Consider the following 22,593-nt stretch of genomic DNA (forward strand, 5'->3'; position numbering starts at 1 on the left):
CTGCCCCGGCAGGATGTGCTCTGCCCACAGACGTATCCTGCACTCATCCTAGCAGCCGGTGCCCCAGCAGAGGGAGGGACACGAGGCACACAGAACAGCCTGTCTGAGAGGAACAGCCTCAGAAGCCTGAGCAGGGGTTCTGCTGTCTCTGAACCATCCTTTAGAGTTGGAACTGAAGGTTGGAGGTTTGGGGTACTGTACCACAGCGCAGGAAGGGAACCAGGGGAGCTGGGAACTGGAAGAACAGAGGAGAAGGATCAATCAAAGAAGAGGAGATTATTGGGTTTGTTTCTTGTTTTCTACATTTACTTTTTCTGTCGTTTTCCTGGTGCTCAGATGATGCAAGGTGCATTTCTGTTCCAGTCCTGGAGCCTAGCCAGTGTCTTATTACACCAGAACGTATCTTGACTAATCTCCTAAAGCAGTCATTCGTTTGCTCAACGTAACGTTAGCGAGGGCAACTTACATGCTGTGGTTACAGGAAGATAAGAGATCCCAAACAATCTGCAGTCCTTTCAGATCAGGTGTTTTATGGATGGCGCGTGACCTAACTGTCCAGTCCCAGGTATTCAGATCATGCCTACCTGATGCAGTCAAGCCAACACTACGCCTGCTGGAGGAGCACCTGGACTGTAGCTGTAGGCCAGGTCAGGACAGTCCCTGGAGAGGGGCATGGAAGATAAGTGTCTCATTTCATGCTAATGCCAAACGCAGGGAGCTTGGCTTCAAATCTGACTGAGGCTGTTTCCTGCATCCCTCCCCCCACCCTCTCTCTCCAAACTGTTCAATGAATAATGAAAGCAGATAAAGGTCCAAATCTTAAAAACAGTGAGAGAGGATGTTGTGTTCAGTCCAGACTGGGCAGTTACCCTGGCCCAGGCAGTCTGCTGCGGGCGAAGCTCCCATCCCACAGCCCCATGAGAAGCATGCGCTGACACTCACCTGCTAAATAGCAGACGTGCTGACCGGGGACTGAAATTAATCGTGAACAGACTAATTGGAATCCTCTGGGCTTCCTGAGCTCTTCCTCCCCGGGTGTTCTAAGGTGATGGAGCTAACCTGCAGTGGGTCGTTGTTCTGGAGGCAGTAGAGTAGCAGTGCAGTAGGACCACAGGAGACCCCCTTATGGGCGTAATTGAAGTCAGGTGAAGCCACTCACGGTATTGGAGTGTGGTGATGCTGCTGCTGTGAGAGGATGAAAGCCCAGCTGCAGCACCTACAGACCCCAGGCAGGCATGAGCCCACTAACTAGCACATAACACAGATTAATTTAATATCTGCTGACAGATTAATTTAATATCTGCTAACAGATTAACTTAATATCTACTAATAGGTTAACACACCTATCATCAGGGCATGTTTCTCATCAGTCGTGCTTTTCGTGAGGACGTTTTCCCAGTGGAAGCTGGTATTGGTGAAGGGTTCAGATGTTTATGTTTACATATTTAGAATGTATATATTGTTGGTTGATGTATATATTACAGGTTTGGATGATGTATTCTAGGTTTAGACAGGCCACTAGAGAAACTATCAAGAGGAGCAGGACTAAAGAACCCAAATGTACCTTTACCACACCTGTTCCAACAGCACCTGTTCCAACAGCACCTGTTCCAACAGCACCTGTTCCAACAGGCCAATACACTTGAAACCTGAACCCAAGGTAGCACTGACATCAGGATGACAACGGAGAACTTTCTGTGCTGCAGATCCCTGAGGAACCGAGAACGTCCGTTGACCATGAAAAGGAGAGCGGAGGAGAGGGATGACAGCAGCAACCTCATCCCTATGACAGGGCAGGCAGAGCCCAGCTACGGCAGCATGGAGGGAGAGGTGAGGGGTCCTGGGTGGCAGCATGGAGGGAGAGGTGAGGGGTCCTGGGTGGCAGCATGGAGGGAGAGGTGAGGGGTCCTGGGTGGCAGCATGGAGGGAGAGGTGAGGGGTCCTGGGTGGCAGCATGGAGGGAGAGGTGAGGGGTCCTGGGTGGCAGCATGGAGGGAGAGGTGAGGGGTCCTGGGTGGCAGCATGGAGGGAGAGGTGAGGGGTCCTGGGTGGCAGCATGGAGGGAGAGGTGAGGGGTCCTGGGTGGCAGCATGGAGGGAGGTGAGGGGTCCTGGGTGGCAGGGAGGGAGAGGTGGGTGGCAGCATGGAGGGAGAGGTGAGGGGTCCTGGGTGGCAGCATGGAGGGAGAGGTGAGGGGTCCTGGGTGGCAGCATGGAGGGAGAGGTGAGGGGTCCTGGGTGGCAGCATGGAGGGAGAGGTGAGGGGTCCTGGGTGGCAGCATGGAGGGAGAGGTGAGGGGTCCTGGGTGGCAGCATGGAGGGAGAGGTGAGGGGTCCTGGGTGGCAGCATGGAGGGAGAGGTGAGGGGTCCTGGGGCAGCATGGAGGGAGAGGTGAGGGGTCCTGGGTGGCAGCATGGAGGGAGAGGTGAGGGGTCCTGGGTGGCAGCATGGAGGGAGAGGTGAGGGGTCCTGGGTGGCAGCATGGAGGGAGAGGTGAGGGGTCCTGGGTGGCAGCATGGAGGGAGAGGTGAGGGGTCCTGGGTGGCAGCATGGAGGGAGAGGTGAGGGGTCCTGGGTGGCAGCATGGAGGGAGAGGTGAGGGGTCCTGGGTGGCAGCATGGAGGGAGAGGTGAGGGGTCCTGGGTGGCAGCATGGAGGGAGAGGTGAGGGGTCCTGGGTGGCAGCATGGAGGGAGAGGTGAGGGGTCCTGGGTGGCAGCATGGAGGGAGGGGTCCTGGGTGGCAGCATGGAGGGAGAGGTGAGGGGTCCTGGGTGGCATGGAGGGAGAGGTGAGGGGTCCTGGGTGGCAGCATGGAGGGAGAGGTGAGGGGTCCTGGGTGGCAGCATGGAGGGAGAGGTGAGGGGTCCTGGGTGGCAGCATGGAGGGAGAGGTGAGGGGTCCTGGGTGGCAGCATGGAGGGAGAGGTGAGGGGTCCTGGGTGGCAGCATGGAGGGAGAGGTGAGGGGTCCTGGGTGGCAGCATGGAGGGAGAGGTGAGGGGTCATGGAGGGAGAGGTGAGGGGTCCTGGGTGGCAGCATGGAGGGAGAGGTGAGGGGTCCTGGGTGGCAGCATGGAGGGAGAGGTGAGGGGTCCTGGGTGGCAGCATGGAGGGAGAGGTGAGGGGTCCTGGGTGGCAGCATGGAGGGAGAGGTGAGGGGTCCTGGGTGGCAGCATGGAGGGAGAGGTGAGGGGTCCTGGGTGGCAGCATGGAGGGAGAGGTGAGGGGTCCTGGGTGGCAGATGGAGGGAGAGGTGAGGGGTCCTGGGTGGCAGCATGGAGGGAGAGGTGAGGGGTCCTGGGTGGCAGCATGGAGGGAGAGGTGAGGGGTCCTGGGTGGCAGCATGGAGGGAGAGGTGAGGGGTCCTGGGTGGCAGCATGGAGGGAGAGGTGAGGGGTCCTGGGTGGCAGCATGGAGGGAGAGGTGAGGGGTCCTGGGTGGCAGCATGGAGGGAGAGGTGAGGGGTCCTGGGTGGAGGGAGAGGTGAGGGGTCCTGGGTGGCAGCATGGAGGGAGAGGTGAGGGGTCCTGGGTGGCAGCATGGAGGGAGAGGTGAGGGGTCCTGGGTGGCAGCATGGAGGGTGAGGGGTCCTGGGTGGCAGCATGGAGGGAGAGGTGAGGGGTCCTGGGTGGCAGCATGGAGGGAGAGGTGAGGGGTCCTGGGTGGCAGCATGGAGGGAGAGGTGAGGGGTCCTGGGTGGCAGCATGGAGGGTGAGGGGTCCTGGGTGGCAGCATGGAGGGAGAGGTGAGGGGTCCTGGGTGGCAGCATGGAGGGAGAGGTGAGGGGTCCTGGGTGGCAGCATGGAGGGAGAGGTGAGGGGTCCTGGGTGGCAGCATGGAGGGAGAGGTGAGGGGTCCTGGGTGGCAGCATGGAGGGAGAGGTGAGGGGTCCTGGGTGGCAGCATGGAGGGAGAGGTGAGGGGTCCTGGGTGGCAGCATGGAGGGAGAGGTGAGGGGTCCTGGGTGGCAGCATGGAGGGAGAGGTGAGGGGTCCTGGGTGGCAGCATGGAGGGAGAGGTGAGGGGTCCTGGGTGGCAGCATGGAGGGAGAGGTGAGGGGTCCTGGGTGGCAGCATGGAGGGAGAGGTGAGGGGTCCTGGGTGGCAGCATGGAGGGAGAGGTGAGGGGTCCTGGGTGGCAGCATGGAGGGAGAGGTGAGGGGTCCTGGGTGGCAGCATGGAGGGAGAGGTGAGGGGTCCTGGGTGGCAGCATGGAGGGAGGGGTCCTGGGTGGCAGCATGGAGGGAGAGGTGAGGGGTCCTGGGTGGCAGCATGGAGGGTGAGGGGTCCTGGGTGGCAGCATGGAGGGAGAGGTGAGGGGTCCTGGGTGGCAGCATGGAGGGAGAGGTGAGGGGTCCTGGGTGGCAGCATGGAGGGAGAGGTGAGGGGTCCTGGGTGGCAGCATGGAGGGAGAGGTGAGGGGTCCTGGGTGGCAGCATGGAGGGAGAGGTGAGGGGTCCTGGGTGGCAGCATGGAGGGAGAGGTGAGGGGTCCTGGGTGGCAGCATGGAGGGAGAGGTGAGGGGTCCTGGGTGGCAGCATGGAGGGAGAGGTGAGGGGTCCTGGGTGGCAGCATGGAGGGAGAGGTGAGGGGTCCTGGGTGGCAGCATGGAGGGAGAGGTGAGGGGTCCTGGGTGGCAGCATGGAGGGAGAGGTGAGGGGTCCTGGGTGGCAGCATGGAGGGTGAGGTGAGGGGTCCTGGGTGGCAGCATGGAGGGAGAGGTGAGGGGTCCTGGGTGGCAGCATGGAGGGAGAGGTGAGGGGTCCTGGGTGGCAGCATGGAGGGAGAGGTGAGGGGTCCTGGGTGGCAGCATGGAGGGAGAGGTGAGGGGTCCTGGGTGGCAGCATGGAGGGTGAGGTGAAGGGTCCTGGGTGGCAGCATGGAGGGTGAGGTGAGGGGTCCTGGGTGGCAGCATGGAGGGAGAGGTGAGGGGTCCTGGGTGGCAGCATGGAGGGAGAGGTGAGGGGTCCTGGGTGGCAGCATGGAGGGAGAGGTGAGGGGTCCTGGGTGGCAGCATGGAGGGAGAGGTGAGGGGTCCTGGGTGGCAGCATGGAGGGAGAGGTGAGGGGTCCTGGGTGGCAGCATGGAGGGAGAGGTGAGGGGTCCTGGGTGGCAGCATGGAGGGTGAGGGGTCCTGGGTGGCAGCATGGAGGGAGAGGTGAGGGGTCCTGGGTGGCAGCATGGAGGGAGAGGTGAGGGGTCCTGGGTGGCAGCATGGAGGGAGAGGTGAGGGGTCCTGGGTGGCAGCATGGAGGGAGAGGTGAGGGGTCCTGGGTGGCAGCATGGAGGGAGAGGTGAGGGGTCCTGGGTGGCAGCATGGAGGGAGAGGTGAGGGGTCCTGGGTGGCAGCATGGAGGGAGAGGTGAGGGGTCCTGGGTGGCAGCATGGAGGGAGAGGTGAGGGGTCCTGGGTGGCAGCATGGAGGGAGAGGTGAGGGGTCCTGGGTGGCAGCATGGAGGGTGAGGTGAGGGGTCCTGGGTGGCAGCATGGAGGGAGAGGTGAGGGGTCCTGGGTGGCAGCATGGAGGGAGAGGTGAGGGGTCCTGGGTGGCAGCATGGAGGGAGAGGTGAGGGGTCCTGGGTGGCAGCATGGAGGGAGAGGTGAGGGGTCCTGGGTGGCAGCATGGAGGGTGAGGTGAAGGGTCCTGGGTGGCAGCATGGAGGGTGAGGTGAGGGGTCCTGGGTGGCAGCATGGAGGGAGAGGTGAGGGGTCCTGGGTGGCAGCATGGAGGGAGAGGTGAGGGGTCCTGGGTGGCAGCATGGAGGGAGAGGTGAGGGGTCCTGGGTGGCAGCATGGAGGGAGAGGTGAGGGGTCCTGGGTGGCAGCATGGAGGGAGAGGTGAGGGGTCCTGGGTGGCAGCATGGAGGGAGAGGTGAGGGGTCCTGGGTGGCAGCATGGAGGGAGAGGTGAGGGGTCCTGGGTGGCAGCATGGAGGGAGAGGTGAGGGGTCCTGGGTGGCAGCATGGAGGGTGAGGTGAGGGGTCCTGGGTGGCAGCATGGAGGGAGAGGTGAGGGGTCCTGGGTGGCAGCATGGAGGGAGAGGGGTCCTGGGTGGCAGCATGAAGGGAGAGGTGAGGGGTCCTGGGTGGCAGCATGGAGGGAGAGGTGAGGGGTCCTGGGTGGCAGCATGGAGGGAGAGGTGAGGGGTCCTGGGTGGCAGCATGAAGGGAGAGGTGAGGGGTCCTGGGTGGCAGCATGGAGGGTGAGGGGTCCTGGGTGGCAGCATGGAGGGAGAGGTGAGGGGTCCTGGGTGGCAGCATGGAGGGAGAGGTGAGGGGTCCTGGGTGGCAGCATGGAGGGAGAGGTGAGGGGTCCTGGGTGGCAGCATGAAGGGAGAGGTGAGGGGTCCTGGGTGGCAGCATGGAGGGAGAGGTGAGGGGTCCTGGGTGTACAGGGGTCCTGGGGGGACGTGGGCCGTGTCAACACTCTCTCAGGCGTGAGCCTCCTGTTGTGATCCGGCTGCTCTAATCAGCAACTCTAAACACAAAGACAGGAAGTTGATTAACTGAGAGAAGAGTGAAGTAAAATAAAACACCAAACATCTGAGTGCCAGCCTGTTGTTTAGGCTGGGGGAGGAAGGTGGAGGCTGGGGGAGGCTGGGGGAGGAAGGTGGAAGCTGGGGGAGGAAGGTGGAGGCTGGGGGAGGCTGGGGGAGGAAGGTGGAGGCTGGGGGAGGCTGGGGGAGATGTGGAGCGGATGGCGCCGTGGGTGAGGTTACATGTCTTGATCTCTGTCGGTGTTCCTAGATGTCGCTGCTCGACCCCCTGGACAGAAACGTGTTCAGCGACGGAGTGACTCGCATCGGTGAGTATTGAAGCTTGATTGTTATTGTTTAGACTTCAAAACGTTTAAAGAAAAAGACAAAAATGGTCCCAAGCATGTCCAGGAGCATGACTACAGAGACGGGTGCCTAGTCAACTTTAGGACAGTCAGGCCCTGTTGAGACACCGGCGAATAGAACATTTAGAAAACAGTTCATCCTTTCCATGGTTTATCAGCATCTGGAACATTTAGTTTTTGTGTGGAAACTCTCCTCATATTTGATAGATAGACAATCGACATCTTCCTTAAAAAAAAAAAATTCTGAGTAGTTGAACAGTTAAAAGTGGTTTTGTTATCATGCACCACACACTTTCCATTTTCCACTTTCCTCCAAAAATGTCATGGTAAGGTTGACAGCTGCATAGATTTGCCCTTAATCCATCCTGAACTACGGGGGTTACATCTCCATGGTCCACTCTTCTACTGGCTGGTTTATCTTCGGTCTTTGAAAACGACTGTCCAATTAAATACTTGTCTTTTAAATGGAAAAAAAAGCTGATGAAAAAAGCATCCTGTCTTGTGCGATCACGCTCAGATAGAGACTGCATGTAGTTAGCCTGAGAAAAGCTTCTGCATCTTGTATTATTAATACACAGGCTGTGCAAATATGGATTTATTTTAACAAACAGCTCTAGTGTAGGTATAGAAGTTGAGATCTGTGGTCTCTGTGTGTCGCCAGACTTTGTCCTGGTTTGGGAGGAGAGCTTGTCCGAACAGAAGGAAGAGCTGGAGGAAGAGAAGCCAGGCTCCGCCTCCCATACCTCACACAGGAAGTGGAGAGAGGACTTCCTGTCGGAGCTGCAGGCGACAGGGATCCTTCAAGAGACGGTGAGCTGGTCCACAGTTGACCAGGACACACAGCTGGTCCAGAGTTGACCAGGACACACAGCTGGTCCAGAGTTGACCAGGACACACAGCTAGCTTCTCCCGGTCTTCTCCACACACCTCCCTGGTACATAGTCTGCTAGGCCATACATATCCACCTGGTTCAGGTTGGCTAGGCTATACATAACCACCTGGTTCAGGTTGGCTAGGCTATACATAACCACCTGGTTCAGGTTGGCTAGGCTATACATAACCTCCTGGTTCAGGTTGGCTAGGCCATACATACCCACCATCTGTAGGTGACTGGCCACACAGCCAGCCCCTCTGTAGGTGACACACAGCTAGATGCTTCCAGTCAGGAGCTATGAAACGACACGCTTTAAAGGCCCAGGTGCCTGGAGAAACACAATGTCAATATTTACCAAGTTCAGAGTCATACTGTACAAACCCTACTGGGAGCATATCTTCCAGGTGATGTTTCCGCTAGGTCAACAAACAACTTCTAATCCAGTACTTGTTCATCCCTGACCAAATTTTACAACAAATTTTGATCAACAAATATCTACTGGGTTCTTACTGATGTTGTTATTGCTATAATGTATGATTAAATCATGGGATAAGTAGGACATTAGTAGTAATAACTTGGACATACCTTGTTTTTTCTGTCTGTTTAGAAAGAGGTTTTTCAGCCGAAAAAGAAGATCTCCTACGTGCTCTTGAGCGCCCCCTGGAGTGTGCTGTGTTACTACGCCGAGGAGATCAGTCTAAGAGTTCCTCTGCAGGTCAGCTTCATCTCACTGCAGGGAGAGGAGGGAGGGAGAGGGAGGGAGGGAGATGGAGGAGGAGAGGAGGGAGGGAGGGAGACAGGTGGAGGAGGAGAGGAGGGAGGGAGGGAGACAGGTGGAGGAGAAGAGGAGGAAGGGAGACAGGTGGAGGAGGAGAGGAGGGAGGGAGGGAGACAGGTGGAGGGGGAGAGGAGGGAAGTGGAGGAGGAGAGGAGGGAGGGAGAGATGGAGGAGGAGAGGAGGGAGGGAGGGAGGTGGAGGAGGAGAGGAGGGAGACAGGTGGAGGAGGAGAGTAGGGAGGGAGGGAGGTGGAGGAGGAGAGGAGGGAAGGAGGGAGAGATGGAGAAGGAGAGGTAAGAGGATGAGAGGGAGGTGGAGGAGAGTAGGGAGGGAGGGAGGGAGAGATGGAGGAGGAGAGGTAAGAGGATGAGAGGGAGGAGGTAAAAGAGGCGGAGGAGAAGGAGGGGAAGCAGCAAGAGAGATAAGAGGGTGAGGAAGAGGAGGAAGAGGAGGAGACTGAGAAGGATGAGAGAAGGAGGAGACGAGATGCAAATTCACTCGTTTTACGACCAAGGCGCCGGTCACCTGACTGAAACACTGATATCATGCAAATGGTTATTTTTGTGCCGTTGCCAGGTGGTCACAGCACCAAACCAGGACTGGTCTGAGAGCGTGTTGGAGAGGCTGTCTGTCCCCAACCTAATGGCCCAGAAGGTTCCCAACGTCCCTCCTGACTACTACACATGTCAGTTTCGCACCAACAAGCTGGAGAGGTACAGGAATCCATGAGACAAGCTTCAGGTTTCTGCATCTCTGTAACTGAACAAGCTTGACCACGGCAATTCAATTCAAATCTGTCACTCTAGGTTTATTGTATGTCGCATGCACACAACCCCCACCCAGGACTCCATAGGCAGTTTATTTCTTTGAGTGTGTGACTCAGGTTAAGTTGAGAATATAGCTGATACTATACTAGCTGACACGCCTGTTTGATGGTGCAACGCAAATATGTCCTGGATTCTCTCTTGACTCAAGTGTGTGTTTGTCCAGGAGGAGTTGGTAAAGGCGAGTGTCATCTAAGCAAACAGCAGATGTCTGGTTCTCTAACAACAGTGGAGATGTTTTCCTCACAAGCAAGCTTTCCCTGTTCTCCAACCACAGGTTCCTGGGTCACGAGGACAAGACCACCTTCTTCAAGACCACCCAGAGACATCAAGTGGTGTGTTTAGTAGTAGTGCTCTCTAACACCTACACGTGCCCATGCTTACACTTTAAAGGGCTTCACGTACCAGAAGTTTAACCGCCGTCCGAAATCACGGTGTCAAGGATCAAAGTGGTGTGATTGCCTCTAAAGCTAGCTTGAGTCATCGTTATCCTCCACCATTACAGCTTCGACAGAATGACTCCCTGTTCGATTCCCCCATAACGTGTTTTGTCCAGCCTGGTGTGGCTGCCTGACCTTACTCTGACCTTACTCTGACCTTTCTCTGACCTTTCTCTGACCTTTCTCTGACCTTTCTCTGACCTTTCTGGGACCTGCCAGCTGTATGAGATCCTAGCGAGGACGCCGTACGGGGTGGTGAAGAGGGGAGAGGTGGGGATCGCCAGACTGCTCAGTGAGAAGGTCTTCTCTGCTGCGTACCCCCTGCATGAGGTCAGTCACACACACACACACACACACATACCTAACCCTGCAAGATGTCTGTCCCCCACACACACTTCTTGTTATGTTGTCTGTAAAAATGTATCATCCAAAAGTATAAATCATACACATGTATCTATCAACCAAAACGGTTACACACATACTTTTGAAAAACCACCAGCCTTCTTTTCACAATCCCTTCACACTCCACCCACCTCCACCCTCCTCCACCCACCTCACAGCCAGCTGTTTGCCTCTGTAGGGCCCCTACGAGCTGCCGCAGGCCCCAGTGGACCCAGAGGCCCTCAGCTTGCGGCAGGTGCTGCACCAGTACTGGGCCAGGTGGGCCTGCTGGAGGAGGTACCAGCCTCTGGACCACATCAGGGAGTACTATGGGGAGAAGGTAGCCCTGTACTTCGCCTGGCTGGGTAAGCAGGGACCAGGAGGAACACGCCTCAGCCTGGCTCCTTAGGGCTTTGGACTTTGTACTCTCCACCTCACATTTAAGGTTACAACGCTCTCCCTCCCTCCCTTCCCCTCTCTCCCTCCTTCCTCTCTCTCTCTCTCTCTCTCTCTCTCTCTCTGTATCTCTCCCCCCCCCTCTCTCTCTCTATCTCCCTCCTCCAGGGTTCTACACAGGCTGGCTGCTCCCTGCAGCAGTGGTGGGCTCACTGGTCTTCCTGTTCGGGATTTGGCTCACCGTCACCGACGTGCCAGCGTAAGTAGAGGCCCCTGTGTTTATATCTGTGTGTGTGTGAGTGTGTGTGTGAGTGTGTGTGTGTGTGTCACACGGCCTGCTGATCCTCCTCCTCCCCGCAGGAAGGAGATCTGTGAAAGCGAGGACAGGTACCTCATGTGTCCTCTGTGCAACATCTGCTCTCCCTGGAACCTCTCCACCATCTGCTTCACCTTCAAGGTCAGTGAGTTCTCCCTTTAGGAGGTGGATATAGCTCAGTCCACACCAAGATGCCGTAGGTCTAAATCTCCCCATGCTGTGGTCGAGGTGCGGTCGAGGTGTGACCTTCTCAACATGGAGGTGCGGTCGAGGTGTGACCTTCTCAACATGGCCGCCTCTCTTGCCCACCCAGGCAGGCCTGCTGTTCGACAACGGAGGGACGGTGTTCTTCAGCGTGTTCATGTCCCTCTGGGCCGTCACCTTCCTGGAGCACTGGAAACGCTCCAGCGCCGTGCTGGCACACCGCTGGGATTGCTCCGAGTTTGAGGAAATCGAGGCACGTCTACGCTGGTGGTCTATGTGACTGGGGGTCTATGTGACTGTGGGTCTATGTGGTCTATGTAGCTGGTGTTCTAAGGGGGTTAAGGAAAGGGAATCGGGCTATTAATCAGAAGGTTGCCGGTTCAACTCCTGGCCGTGCGTCTGTTAAATGTAAATGTACTCTTCCCAGGAATAACAAATAAACATTTCAGGAAGTCGGTAACATGTGTTTGTCGTTCAGGAAGTCGCTAACGTGTTCCTGCTTGTAGGAGCGCCCGAGACCAGAGTTTGCAGCGATGGCCCCCATGACGACGAGGAACCCGGTAACAGGGGCAGAGGAGCCGTATTTCCCAGAGTCACGGAGGTTCAGCCGCACCCTGACCAGCTGCATGATCATCATCATGATGGTGAGAGGGTGCACAATACATGACCAACCAGCTCTCCCTCTCTCTCCTTTCTGTCTTCCTTTCTCCCTCTTTCTCTCTCTCTCCCTCTCTCTCTCTCTCTCTCTCTCTCTCTCTCTCTCTCTCTCTCTCTCTCTCTCTCTCTCTCTCTCTCCCTCTTTCTCTCTTTTTCTCTCTCCCTCTTTCTCTCTCTCCCTCTTTCTCTCTCTGTCGCTCTGTCTTTTGACACTGACACTGGCTTTGACGTTCAACAGGAAGTCATCTGTTTTGACCTTTGACCTTTCTGCCAGGTGGTTGTGGTTCTGATGTTCCTCTTAGCCATCATCCTGTACCGGACCATTGTGAGCATCTTCATCCACAAGTCCCAGAGCACCTTCTTCATTTTCTCTGTGAGTCTCGTTCTGCACACGTCAGAAAATATCAACGTACACCAGTATCAACAATCCTGATTGGCTGATCCCCTTCCCCCTCCCTTCCTCTGATAGGCTGGGAGAATAGCCAGTCTCACAGGGTCTGTGTTGAACCTTCTTGTCATCCTGTTGCTGTCGCATGTGTACAAGTCCCTGGCCCAGATCCTGACACGCTGGGGTGAGTTTCTCTCTCCCTTTTTTATCTCACTCCCTGCTCCCTTCCTATCTCCCTCCCTCACTTCCCTTCCTCCCTCACTCCCCTCCCTCCCTATCTCCCTCCTTCCCTATATCTCCCTCCCTCCCTATCTCCCTCCCTCCCCTCCCTATCTCCTTCCCTCCCTCTCTCTTTCTCCGGTCTCCCTCCCTCACTTCCCTCCCTATCTCCCTCCCTCCCTATCTCCCTCCCTTCCTATCTCTCCTTCCCTATCTCCCTCCCTCCCTATCTCTCCTTCCCTATCTCCCTCCATCTCATCCTGTTTTGTCATTGTGAATTCCTCCACCAGAGATGCACCGCACACAGACCAAATACGAGGACATGTTCATTCTCAAGGTCTTTGTCTTCCAATTTGTCAACTTTTACTCCTCTCCTGTCTACATTGCGTTTTTCAAGGGCAGGTCAGTATGTCAACAGGTGTGAGGTGTAAAACTCTACTGAATAATCAGTGTCTATGATTCAATCATCCTCTTAAGAGCAGTAGAGCGTAAAAACGAAATTCTTTTGAACATCGTTGTTTAATCGAGCTGATGTGCCTCACGAACCACACGCACCTTCGTTCATCTCTTAGGATAGAATCATTGGCTAAATGAGTAAATGTAGATTCTGTCTGACAGGTTTGTTGGCTACCCGGGAAATTACTTCACTCTCTTTGGAATACGCAATGAGAACGTGAGTTTCTCCTCGCAAGGTTTCTTCAATTTTTTTCTAACCTCCCGGGAGATCCTGGGAGTTTTTCCTTGTCTTCCTTGAGAGTTGAGTTTGGTTGAAGGGCAGTTTTGTGGGCGTATGTGAAGCCCTCTGTGACATTGCTTGTAAAAAGGACTATACACATAACATCTTACATGAGTGATGACATACTTCCCCAAACTAGCATGCTGGTTCAGCCTGTGTGGTTAGTGTTTGCTCAGGCACTCAGTGTGTGTGTGTATGGGTGTGTTTGTTTGTATGTGTGTGTGTGTGTGTGTCTGTGTGTGTTTCCAGTGCGGGTCTGGCGGCTGTCTCATTGAGCTGGCTCAGGAACTGCTTGTCATCATGGTGGGCAAGCAGGTCATCAACAACATCCAGGAGTTCATCAGCCCGTGAGTATCCTCCTCACAGTGAAGAGGCCTTTAGGAAACGAGCTAACCAGGTCTCCGGTTAACCCTGTGTCCCCTGGCCTCCCGGCAGGAAGCTGAAAGCATGGTGGCAGAAGAGGAGCTTGGGATCCCAGCCGTCAGGCAGGGGGGAGGGGGGGGAGGCAGGGAAGGACCAGGGCCTCCCCCCCTGGGAGTCTGACAGCCAGCTGCTGCTGTGTGTGAGGGGCTCCTCGATGAATACCTGGAGATGGGTGAGACACTGGGGGAGGGGAGGCAGGGGAGGCAGGGAGGGAGGGAGGGGAGGGGAGGGGGAGGGGGGAGGGAGGAGGAGGGAGGGGAGGGAGGGGGGGGGGGAGGGATGGAGGGGAGGGGAGGGATGGAGGTGGGGAGGGGGGGAGAGGGAGGGAGGCATGGAGGGCGGGGAAGGGGGGAGGGAGGGAGGGAGGAGGGGAGGGAGGGTGGGTGGGTGGGAGGCAGGCAGGGCAGGCAGAGGCAGGGAGGGAGGGAGGGAGGGAGGAGAGGCAGGGGGGGAGGGAGGCAGGGGGGGAGGCAGGGGGGGGGGGGGAGGGGAGGGGGATGGTGACAGCGACTCAGCTTTAAAAAATAGAAAATAGAATAAAAAAGTGAGTGATGGAGAAGTTTGGTGAGTTTTGTGAACTTATAGTTTCCTGTCTGTGCGTCTACAGTGATCCAGTTTGGCTTCATCACCATCTTTGTGGCGGCCTGTCCGCTCGCCCCGCTCTTCGCCCTCATCAACAACTGGGTGGAGGTGCGTCTGGACGCACAGAAGTTTGTGTGTGAGTACCGAAGGCCAGTGGCGGAGCGAGCGCAGGACATCGGGGTGTGGCTGAACATCCTGCAGGTCATCACACACCTGGCCGTCATTACTAATGTAAGAACATTCACCTGGACATGTGTGTGCGTGTGTGTGTGCGTGGGGGGGGGTATCAGTGTGTTTGTGTGAGACAGAGAATGACACAGAGAAAGGTATCATTTGCATTGTAATCCAGCACACACACCCTCCCCTTCTCCCACCCCCCCCCCCCCCCCCCCCCCCAGGCCTTCCTGATAGCCTTCACCTCTGACTTCCTGCCCCGACTCTACTATCGCTATAACAACCATGGAAGCCTGCATGGCTTTGTCAACTTCACCCTGGCAACCTCTGCCGGAAACCTGACCAGCGGTGACATGCAGTGCAGGTACCTGGGGGGGAGCACTGTACTGTAGGTCACCTTGGAGAAAAGTGAGTGCTTGATGAACACATCATACATTCTCCTAGGTACCGGGGATATCGAGACAAAGATGGGGGTTTCCTCCCGGAGTACTTCCATCTTCTGGCCATACGGCTGGGCTTTGTTATTATATTTGAGGTAAGTTTCATAGAGCTGGGAGTCACCATGATTATGTGGGTGTTGTTTTTCAATCACAATGGGTTAGGAGACTGTGTGCGTGTGAGAGAGAGAGATGTCAGACTGTTACTCACCACAGTGTCACTTTGAACAGTTCCTTGACACGGCCTCTGTTGATCTTCACGTGGCCTCTCCTCCTTCCCCTCCCCTCCCTCCCCCTCTCTCCTCCTTCCCCTCCCCTCTCTCCTCCTTCCCCTCCCCTCTCTCCTCCTTCCCCTCCCCTACCTCCCCCTCTCTCCTCCTTCCCCTCCCCCCTCCCTCCACCCTGCTTCAGCACATCGTGTTCTTCATCAGTCATCTGATCGACATCATGGTGCCAGATATCCCTGAGGATGTGGAGGTGAAGATCAAGAGGGAGCACTACATGGCCAAGGAAGCCCTGGCAGAGAACCAGGTCAGACCAGCACACTGGACACACGTTCACTATGAACCAGGTCAGACCAGCACACTGGACACGTTCACTATGAACCAGGTCAGACCAGCACACTGGACACGTTCACTATGAACCAGGTCAGACCAGCACACTGGACACGTTCACTATGAACCAGGTCAGACCAGCACACTGGACACACGTTCACTATGAACCAGGTCAGACCAGCACACTGGACACGTTCACTATGAACCAGGTCAGACCAGCACACTGGACACGTTCACTATGAACCAGGTCAGACCAGCACACTGGACACACGTTCACTATGAACCAGGTCAGACCAGCACACTGGACACACGTTCACTATGAACCAGGTCAGACCAGCACACTGGACACGTTCACTATGAACCAGGTCAGACCAGCACACTGGACACGTTCACTATGAACCAGGTCAGACCAGCACACTGGACACGTTCACTATGAACCAGGTCAGACCAGCACACTGGACACACGTTCACTATGAACCAGGTCAGACCAGCACACTGGACACACGTTCACTATGAACCAGGTCAGACCAGCACACTGGACACACGTTCACTATGAACCAGGTCAGACCAGCACACTGGACACACGTTCACTATGAACCAGGTCAGACCAGCACACTGGACACGTTCACTATGAACCAGGTCAGACCAGCACACTGGACACATGTTCACTATGAACCAGGTCAGACCAGCACACTGGACACGTTCCCTATGAACCAGGTCAGACCAGCACACTTGACACACGTTCACTATGAACCAGGTCAGACCAGCACACTGGACACACGTTCACTATGAACCAGGTCAGACCAGCACACTGGACACACGTTCACTATGAACCAGGTCAGACCAGCACACTGGACACGTTCCCTATGAACCAGGTCAGACCAGCACACTGGACACACATTCACTATTTACACCTTTGTTCATTTAGCAGCAGGCTGTGGGGCGCTGAGATGATTCAGACTCTACAGTTAAGGGGGCCCCAGGGGGGTCAAAGCTTGTTTCCACAGGGGCACTGCCCCCCCCCCCCCCCCCCCCGAGCTGATCCATAGAACTGCCACTGACTCATCTCTCCATGTTTCCCTCCCCTTCCTGTTGTGTTGTCCAGTCTCTGAACCATACGGTGTTTCCGGACGAGAAGGGGAAGTCTAAGCTGAGCTCTGAGCTCCGCCGCCGTTTCATCGTGTCTGGGTTTACACCTCCAGACCCCGGCTCCCCACCGCCCCTCCTGGGCCCCATCCCAGAAGACCTGGAGAGACCCCACGTCTGACCTTCGACCTCCCAAGGGGTCAGAGCCTGGGGTCAGAGCCTGGGGTCAGAGCCTGGGTTCAGAGCCGGGGTTCAGAGCCGGGGTTCAGAGCCGGGGGTCAGAGCCGGGGGTCAGAGCCTGGGGTCAGAGCCGGGGGTCATATGGGAGTTTCATGAGAGCCCTTTTTAAAAAGTTACATTGCCTCTAGTGTCGGTCTTCACAGAAATACAGTACTGTGCCAAAGTCTTAGGGACAAAGGACAACTTTGAAACAAAAATGCTTTGAGAAATAATTAAATTAAAAGACTAAACCAAAATGTTCTCAACATTGCACTTTACTGTATACGGCTGCACAAATACACAAAACAAAAATGTATATTTCAGACAATATTCATGTAAAGAATCTTGGTTGTCTAAAACTTGCACAGTACTGTTCTTTGAAAGGATGTGTCAGTGTCATTCCTGATGTTACTGACATTAACCTTCAGGATTATTTATTGGATATTTTCTCAGTGATTTCGACTAAGAGGCATTTTACTGGGATGGGTACAGCTCAGTGGTTAGAGGATTTAACTGCAGATCAGGTTAAGATGACCCCCTGCACGTTGCTTTGTATCTAGATGTTAAAACATTGTTTCCTTTCCCAGAGGCTGTGAACCAGACAGCGTTTGGTTAAAGCTCAGTTTTTAAGCTGTAGCTTTTAGTTTATTAAATAGTTTCATACAGATGTTGTAATTATTATTATCTATGAAGACACAAATCTGACTGTTTCAGAGATTAAGGTTGAAATAATGAGGATATTTTAATACCTCCACGAGTGAATTTGTTATTTCAAAGGACATAACGTCACATATATTTTAGAGACTAACAACATTGTACCGGAGCGCCACCTTCTTGTTACACTGTGTAAATGTATTTGCAACTGTAGTTGCAGGAATGGGCGTCCAGATGAAAATATTTTACAAAATAAAACCTGTCATGAAACCTGGATATATGTTTATTCCCGCCATTCGGTTCTGTCATCTTGCAGTCAAAGTTTTTTTGGTCAGATGCATAAACATAAAGCGTGTGGGTAACACAAGTTTAAAAGATTTTCACGTTTTGTCCTGAAACAAACTAGTTTGTCAACAAATACCGCATTCATGATGAAATACCCCACTCGAGAAAATTGATCAAGGCGCCTAAATTATGCTTAGCCTACGTATTCAGGTAAACCGCTAATTCAGGTAAGGAAATAGTTTACCGGTGAATCCCGGGGTTTGTTCGTAAAACAAACACGGATTTGTGCGTACTCACCGTCTGTGAATTAGGCCCATTGTATTTCACACAATATAAACTATATTAGCCTACGTTTTCCAAATGTAATTAGATTAGTCCAACCAATATTTTAGTTTGTACGCGAACCATGACAACAACAAAAAACATGCGGAATGCCACATAATTAATTTTCATTAATCCCCAACTTTCGTAGCGTCTACCCCGGATTGGTGAAAGCTTCCAGGCTGAGGTAACCGCGCTACCAGAGCAACTTTCTGGCGCGCTAGCAGCCATTGGTTTTTCGCAAGACCTGCTGTTTAAAAAGAAGCTTGGTGGATGCACCGTCAGGATTTAATGGAATCGTGCTGAATGGAATTTCTAGTATGTGTAAGAACAACTAAGTAATTGTATATCTGGGCCCACCGTAGTTTGTAGGCGTAATTTCAGACAAAACGTGGGGGATGAATACCTAGCTAGTCTAGCTATTCCACTACTGTGATATGTCTAGCTAGAGCTAGCTAGCTGACCATTAGACAACGAGTTTTTTGTTGTTAAAAGGCTTGTGCTAACTAAAGTAGTTAGCTCAAGCTACATAAGCTCCAACGAACGAAGTAGCTCGTTAGCCCAACTTAACTAGCTAATTACTATGATAAAATGCAACAGATGAACTATCAGTTCAGTTTTTTGGAGAAGTATTTCTGTTGTCTGAGTATTTGCTTGTATGGAGAATAGACTAGTTAGCTAGCTAGCATGAGCTAAAATTTAAAACTGCCCTGAACTTGCTAGCATTAGTTCGTTAAAAGGATGGTAGTCTAAACTAACGGCACAGTTGGGTAACTAAACTATCGAGCTGCCAGTCAGTAAACCAGCTACCTTCATATATCATGTTGTGGTTTTTAGTTTGAGAGCTAGATATCAATCTTATGGCGGGTATTATTAACCCATAGTTCTGGCAGCAGTTAACTTAGAGGTTTTAGCTACTTCAATCAGGGCTTAAAAGTATCCTCAATGTTTCCCTTTAAGTAATTTGCCATCTTGGTTATGTGCCTTGAGGGTAGTTTCTTCAAGCGAAAAGCGACTGAAACGCTGGACGTGAAAGCTGTCAGAACTGGAGAAGGCGAAGCCATGCCGCCGGTATCCGAGATGGAGGTGTCTGCTTCCCACGGAGGGTCTACCGGGGGCTTGTCCCGAGCGGACTGCCTCTGTCCAGTCTGTCTGGAGATCTTCCTCGAACCGGTCACGTTACCGTGTGGGCACACGTTCTGCAAGCCCTGCTTTCTGGAAACCGTGGATAAGGCGAACATGTGCTGCCCGCTGTGCCGCAAGCGAGTGTCGACCTGGGCGCGGCACAACGGCCGCAACAAGACACTGGTGAACAGTGAGCTGTGGCTCCAGGTGCAGGCGGCCTTCCCCGCGCAGTGCCAGCGCCGACTGGGAGGCCTGGAGGTGGACGAGGAGGAAAGTGAGTGTCTTCTGTCACAGTTATCATCAAGGAACATCAGTGTTTAGCGCTGCTGTCGTCTGTGGGCTGTCAGTGTCAGGGGCGTTTCTGGGGGAGGGGTGCAGTGCCCCTGTGACAGCAAGCTTGGACCCCCTTGTTGGCCCCCTAATTGTAGAGTCTGGATCATTTTAAACATGGTCTTTTGCCTGTTGATGCCTGTAATCCAGTGAAGAAAATCATGACAACAATAATGTTTAATGTAACTGACCCCTCTAACAGTACAACTGTGCCTGTCGGTGTTCGTTGGGGCAGTGCGAAAATGACAGTTATCTTTCAAGACATTCCAAACCCAACAGCAGAAGGTTGATAGTGTGAACTGGCCTCAAGTCTGTGTGTGTCACTGGATGATGAGCTGTGCTGACCTGTGTGTGTGTGTGCGTCTGCAGTATCGTTCTTCAGGCCGCAGGTGTGTCTGCCAGGAGAGGTGAGGCAGGAGTACGAGGATCAGATCAGCAAGGTGAGGGCTCTCTGCAGATACGCTTAGCTGCACCATGTGTTTACACTGAAACCAAATCAGTGTCAGTAAACCATGTCTCTCCTCCTCTCTTTCCCTCCCCCCCTCCACCCGCCCGCCGTACCCTCCTGCCCCCTCTGCTCCTCCTGCCCCCCCCCCGCTCCTCCTGCCCCCCCTGCTCCTCCTGCCCCCCCCGCTCCTCCTGCCCCCCCTGCTCCTCCTGCCCCCCCCCGCTCCTCCTGCCCCTCCTGCCCCCTCTGCTCCTCCTGCCCCTCCTGCCCCTTCTGCTCCTCCTGCTCCTCCTGCCCCCCCCGCTCCTCCTGCCCCCCCTGCTCCTCCTGCCCCCCCCCGCTCCTCCTGCCCCCCCTGCTCCCTCTGGTTCTCCTGCCCCCCCTGCCCCTCCTGCCCCTTCTGCTCCTCCTGCCCCCTCTGCCCCCCCTGCCCCTCCTGCCCCCCTGCCCCTTCTGCTCCTCCTGCCCCTTCTGCTCCTCCTGCCCACCCTGTCCCCCCTGCCCCTCCTCCAGCTGGCGGAGGAGAAGCGGGCTGTGGAGGAGGCGGAGAGGAGGGCCAGTGAGGAGTACATCCAGCGTCTCCTGGCGGAGGAGGAGGGCCGCCTGGTGGAGGAGAGCAGGAGGCAGGAGCAGAGGCAGCTGGAGGATGATGAGAGGCTGGCCTGGACGCTCAGTGAGGAGCTGGTGAGTAGGAGGCACATGCTGTCCAGGGGGACAAGAGGAAAGTAGTCGGTGTCAAGGGATGTGGTCATCGTTTGGTACCTTCCCTTTCCTCTCGAGGCCTTGTGGGAAGACATCCGGCTATTTGGGGAAATAGTTGTTGATTGGTGCCCTCCCTCCTCAGAATCAAAGCCCGATCTCAGAATCACAGAGGAACACTCGTTTGAATAAAAACCCCCTGGCCAAGAGGAAACCACACACCAACGCTGGAGATATAGAGAAGTGAGTGTGAACAGTGATAACAGTAACACCACCTCACACCAGGCACACTTAAAGTCACCACATCCCAAGCATGGAGCAGCAACAAGAACATCTGTACTCCAGTACAGGTGGTTACTGTGTCTCTGTCTCCTAGGTTCTTAAGCCCTCTCCCGAGGCCCCTCAGCGATCCAGAGACCAGCTCCAGCCTCGCGGCCAACAAGGTGGGGCTCTGTCTCTCCCATGTTAACATGAGCAAAACAAGTTTCTACACGCTCTTAGTAGACGTGTTATAGTTGGATAAACATGAAGAACATTGTTGTGTTTCTGTCTTGTGCCAGGAGAACGTTTCCTGCCCAGACAGGAAGTCCTCCACACCCAGACCAGACCTCTGTCAGGAGCATCCCAGCATGCAGTGCGTCGCCACAACGTCAACAGAAGGCTCCATGCACCCCTCAACTAGCCACACCCCACACACAAACTCCTCCCACATCCACCCCTCCACAGGCCCCTCCCACACCAGCCCCAAGCCAGTGTCTGTATCCAAGAGGAAGAGCTCGGAGCTGGGTCCCAGGGAGGAGGTGGAGGCTTTCAGCAAACGTCCGTGCCCAGCGGGGTCTCCCCCCGGGGGCGGAGAGCCCCCCTGGGCCCCGGAAGAGGCCACGCTGCTTCAGGAGCTGGCCCAAAGGGAGGAGGTGCTGTTCAGGCAGCATGAGGAGGACCACAGGCTGGCCCAGGCCCTGCAGAAGGAGCTGGACCAGGAAGTGGCCCTCCAGGCTGTCGACCGCAGGAAGGGCTCCAGCGACCAGTACCTGCTCCGACAGAAGCCCAGCCGCGTTCAGTCCAGCTCGGGGCCGGTGGCCGCCACTCCCCCCTGCACCAACAGGGAGCGCTCTCGCTCGGCCAGCGCCACCAAACGGGGCGCGTCGGAGAGGAGACTGTCCAGCCCCAGGGTGAGAGGAGGAGGGGGGCAGGGCGGCCCCAGGGTGAGAGGAGGAGGAGGAGGAGGGGGGCAGGGCGGCCCCTCCAGCCCTGCTGCACCCTTGCTCTCCATGGGTAGAGCCAGCAGGCAGGCCTCCCTCATGGACATGTTCCCCCCAGGACAATGAGTCCTCCTCAGCCTGACACCGTCACTAACCCTCCCTCTCCACCTCCAGGGAGAGCGGGGAAGAGGGGGGGGGAGCAGGGAGGGGGGGAGAGCGGGGAGGAGGGGGAAAGGTTGGCCTTTTCTCTTAGTATTGTTTGTGCCTTTTGAAACTCATGCCTTGAGCTGGGTAGAGTAGAGAGGACTTCCACGAGGCCTTCACCTCACAGGACGTGCTGAGGAAACAGAGAGGACTTCCACGAGGCCTTCACCTCACAGGACGTGCTGAGGAAACAGAGAGGACTTCCACGAGGCCTTCACCTCACAGGACGTGCTGAGGAAACAGAGAGGACTTCCACGAGGCCTTCACCTCACAGGACGTGCTGAGGAAACAGAGAGGACTTCCACGAGGCCTTCACCTCACAGGACGTGCTGAGGAAACAGAGAGGACTTCCACGAGGCCTTCACCTCACAGGACGTGCTGAGGAAACAGAGAGGACTTCCACGAGGCCTTCACCTCACAGGACGTGCTGAGGAAACAGAGAGGACTTCCACGAGGCCTTCACCTCACAGGACGTGCTGAGGAAACAGAGAGGACTTCCACGAGGCCTTCACCTCACAGGACGTGCTGAGGAAACAGAGAGGACTTCCACGAGGCCTTCACCTCACAGGACGTGCTGAGGAAAGACCCCAGCTCAGGGGAGCAGCAACACCCATGGTTATCAAATCTGGTTCATATTAAACTGTTTAGTTTTTTTTGTTCCTCTCCATTCTTTAGACCCATATACTGTATTAACTATGAAATAAAATCAGACACAAACAAAACTCTTGCTGGTGTTTTGCATGATGGTTGTTTAGAGGAAGTAAGCAGAGGAAGCACACTGCTGGTTTGAGGCCTGTGAT

At 55.2% G+C, this 22,593-nt stretch overlaps 2 protein-coding genes across 3 annotated transcripts; both read left to right on the forward strand.

Moving 5' to 3' along the window:
- The first annotated feature begins 32 nt into the window (after nt 1-32).
- Nucleotides 33-17,329, forward strand: ano7 (anoctamin 7). Its single transcript, XM_047051933.1, is given in 25 exon segments — nt 33-283; nt 1,633-1,830; nt 6,744-6,801; nt 7,499-7,647; nt 8,319-8,426; nt 9,066-9,202; nt 9,591-9,648; nt 9,973-10,083; nt 10,334-10,499; nt 10,699-10,789; nt 10,891-10,987; nt 11,160-11,303; nt 11,557-11,694; nt 11,982-12,080; nt 12,177-12,279; nt 12,605-12,716; nt 12,933-12,987; nt 13,300-13,397; nt 13,486-13,606; nt 13,609-13,645; nt 14,081-14,286; nt 14,454-14,593; nt 14,674-14,764; nt 15,078-15,197; nt 16,326-17,329. Coding segments are annotated over 24 exon segments (2,754 nt in total). The 5' UTR covers nt 33-283; nt 1,633-1,677; the 3' UTR covers nt 16,488-17,329.
- Nucleotides 17,330-17,419: 90 nt separating this feature from the next.
- Nucleotides 17,420-22,509, forward strand: rnf168 (ring finger protein 168). 2 transcript variants are annotated; one of them, XM_047051934.1, is made up of 7 exons: nt 17,420-18,109; nt 18,781-19,184; nt 19,610-19,680; nt 20,202-20,372; nt 20,533-20,630; nt 20,764-20,830; nt 20,948-22,509. In XM_047051934.1, exons 2-7 carry the CDS (start codon nt 18,848-18,850, stop codon nt 21,713-21,715), a joined length of 1,512 nt encoding a protein of 503 aa, XP_046907890.1. In that variant the 5' UTR covers nt 17,420-18,109; nt 18,781-18,847; the 3' UTR covers nt 21,716-22,509. The 2 variants fall into 2 exon arrangements, with proteins under 2 accessions (XP_046907890.1, XP_046907892.1); XM_047051936.1 differs by having other exon boundaries at nt 17,420-18,103.
- Nucleotides 22,510-22,593: the final 84 nt, after the last annotated feature.

The sequence above is a fragment of the Hypomesus transpacificus genome, unplaced genomic scaffold (genome assembly GCF_021917145.1).
Source record: "Hypomesus transpacificus isolate Combined female unplaced genomic scaffold, fHypTra1 scaffold_186, whole genome shotgun sequence".
In the NCBI taxonomy this organism is placed as follows: domain Eukaryota; kingdom Metazoa; phylum Chordata; class Actinopteri; order Osmeriformes; family Osmeridae; genus Hypomesus; species Hypomesus transpacificus.

Bases quoted from the DNA above. Each gene is read 5' to 3' on its own strand.
- rnf168 (XM_047051934.1), top strand. From the start codon at position 18,848: ATGCCGCCGGTATCCGAGATGGAGGTGTCTGCTTCCCACGGAGGGTCT. The intron at 19,185-19,609 runs GTGAGTGTCTTC...GTGCGTCTGCAG, and splicing joins GGAGGTGGACGAGGAGGAAA to TATCGTTCTTCAGGCCGCAG. The intron at 19,681-20,201 runs GTGAGGGCTCTC...CCCCTCCTCCAG, and splicing joins ACGAGGATCAGATCAGCAAG to CTGGCGGAGGAGAAGCGGGC.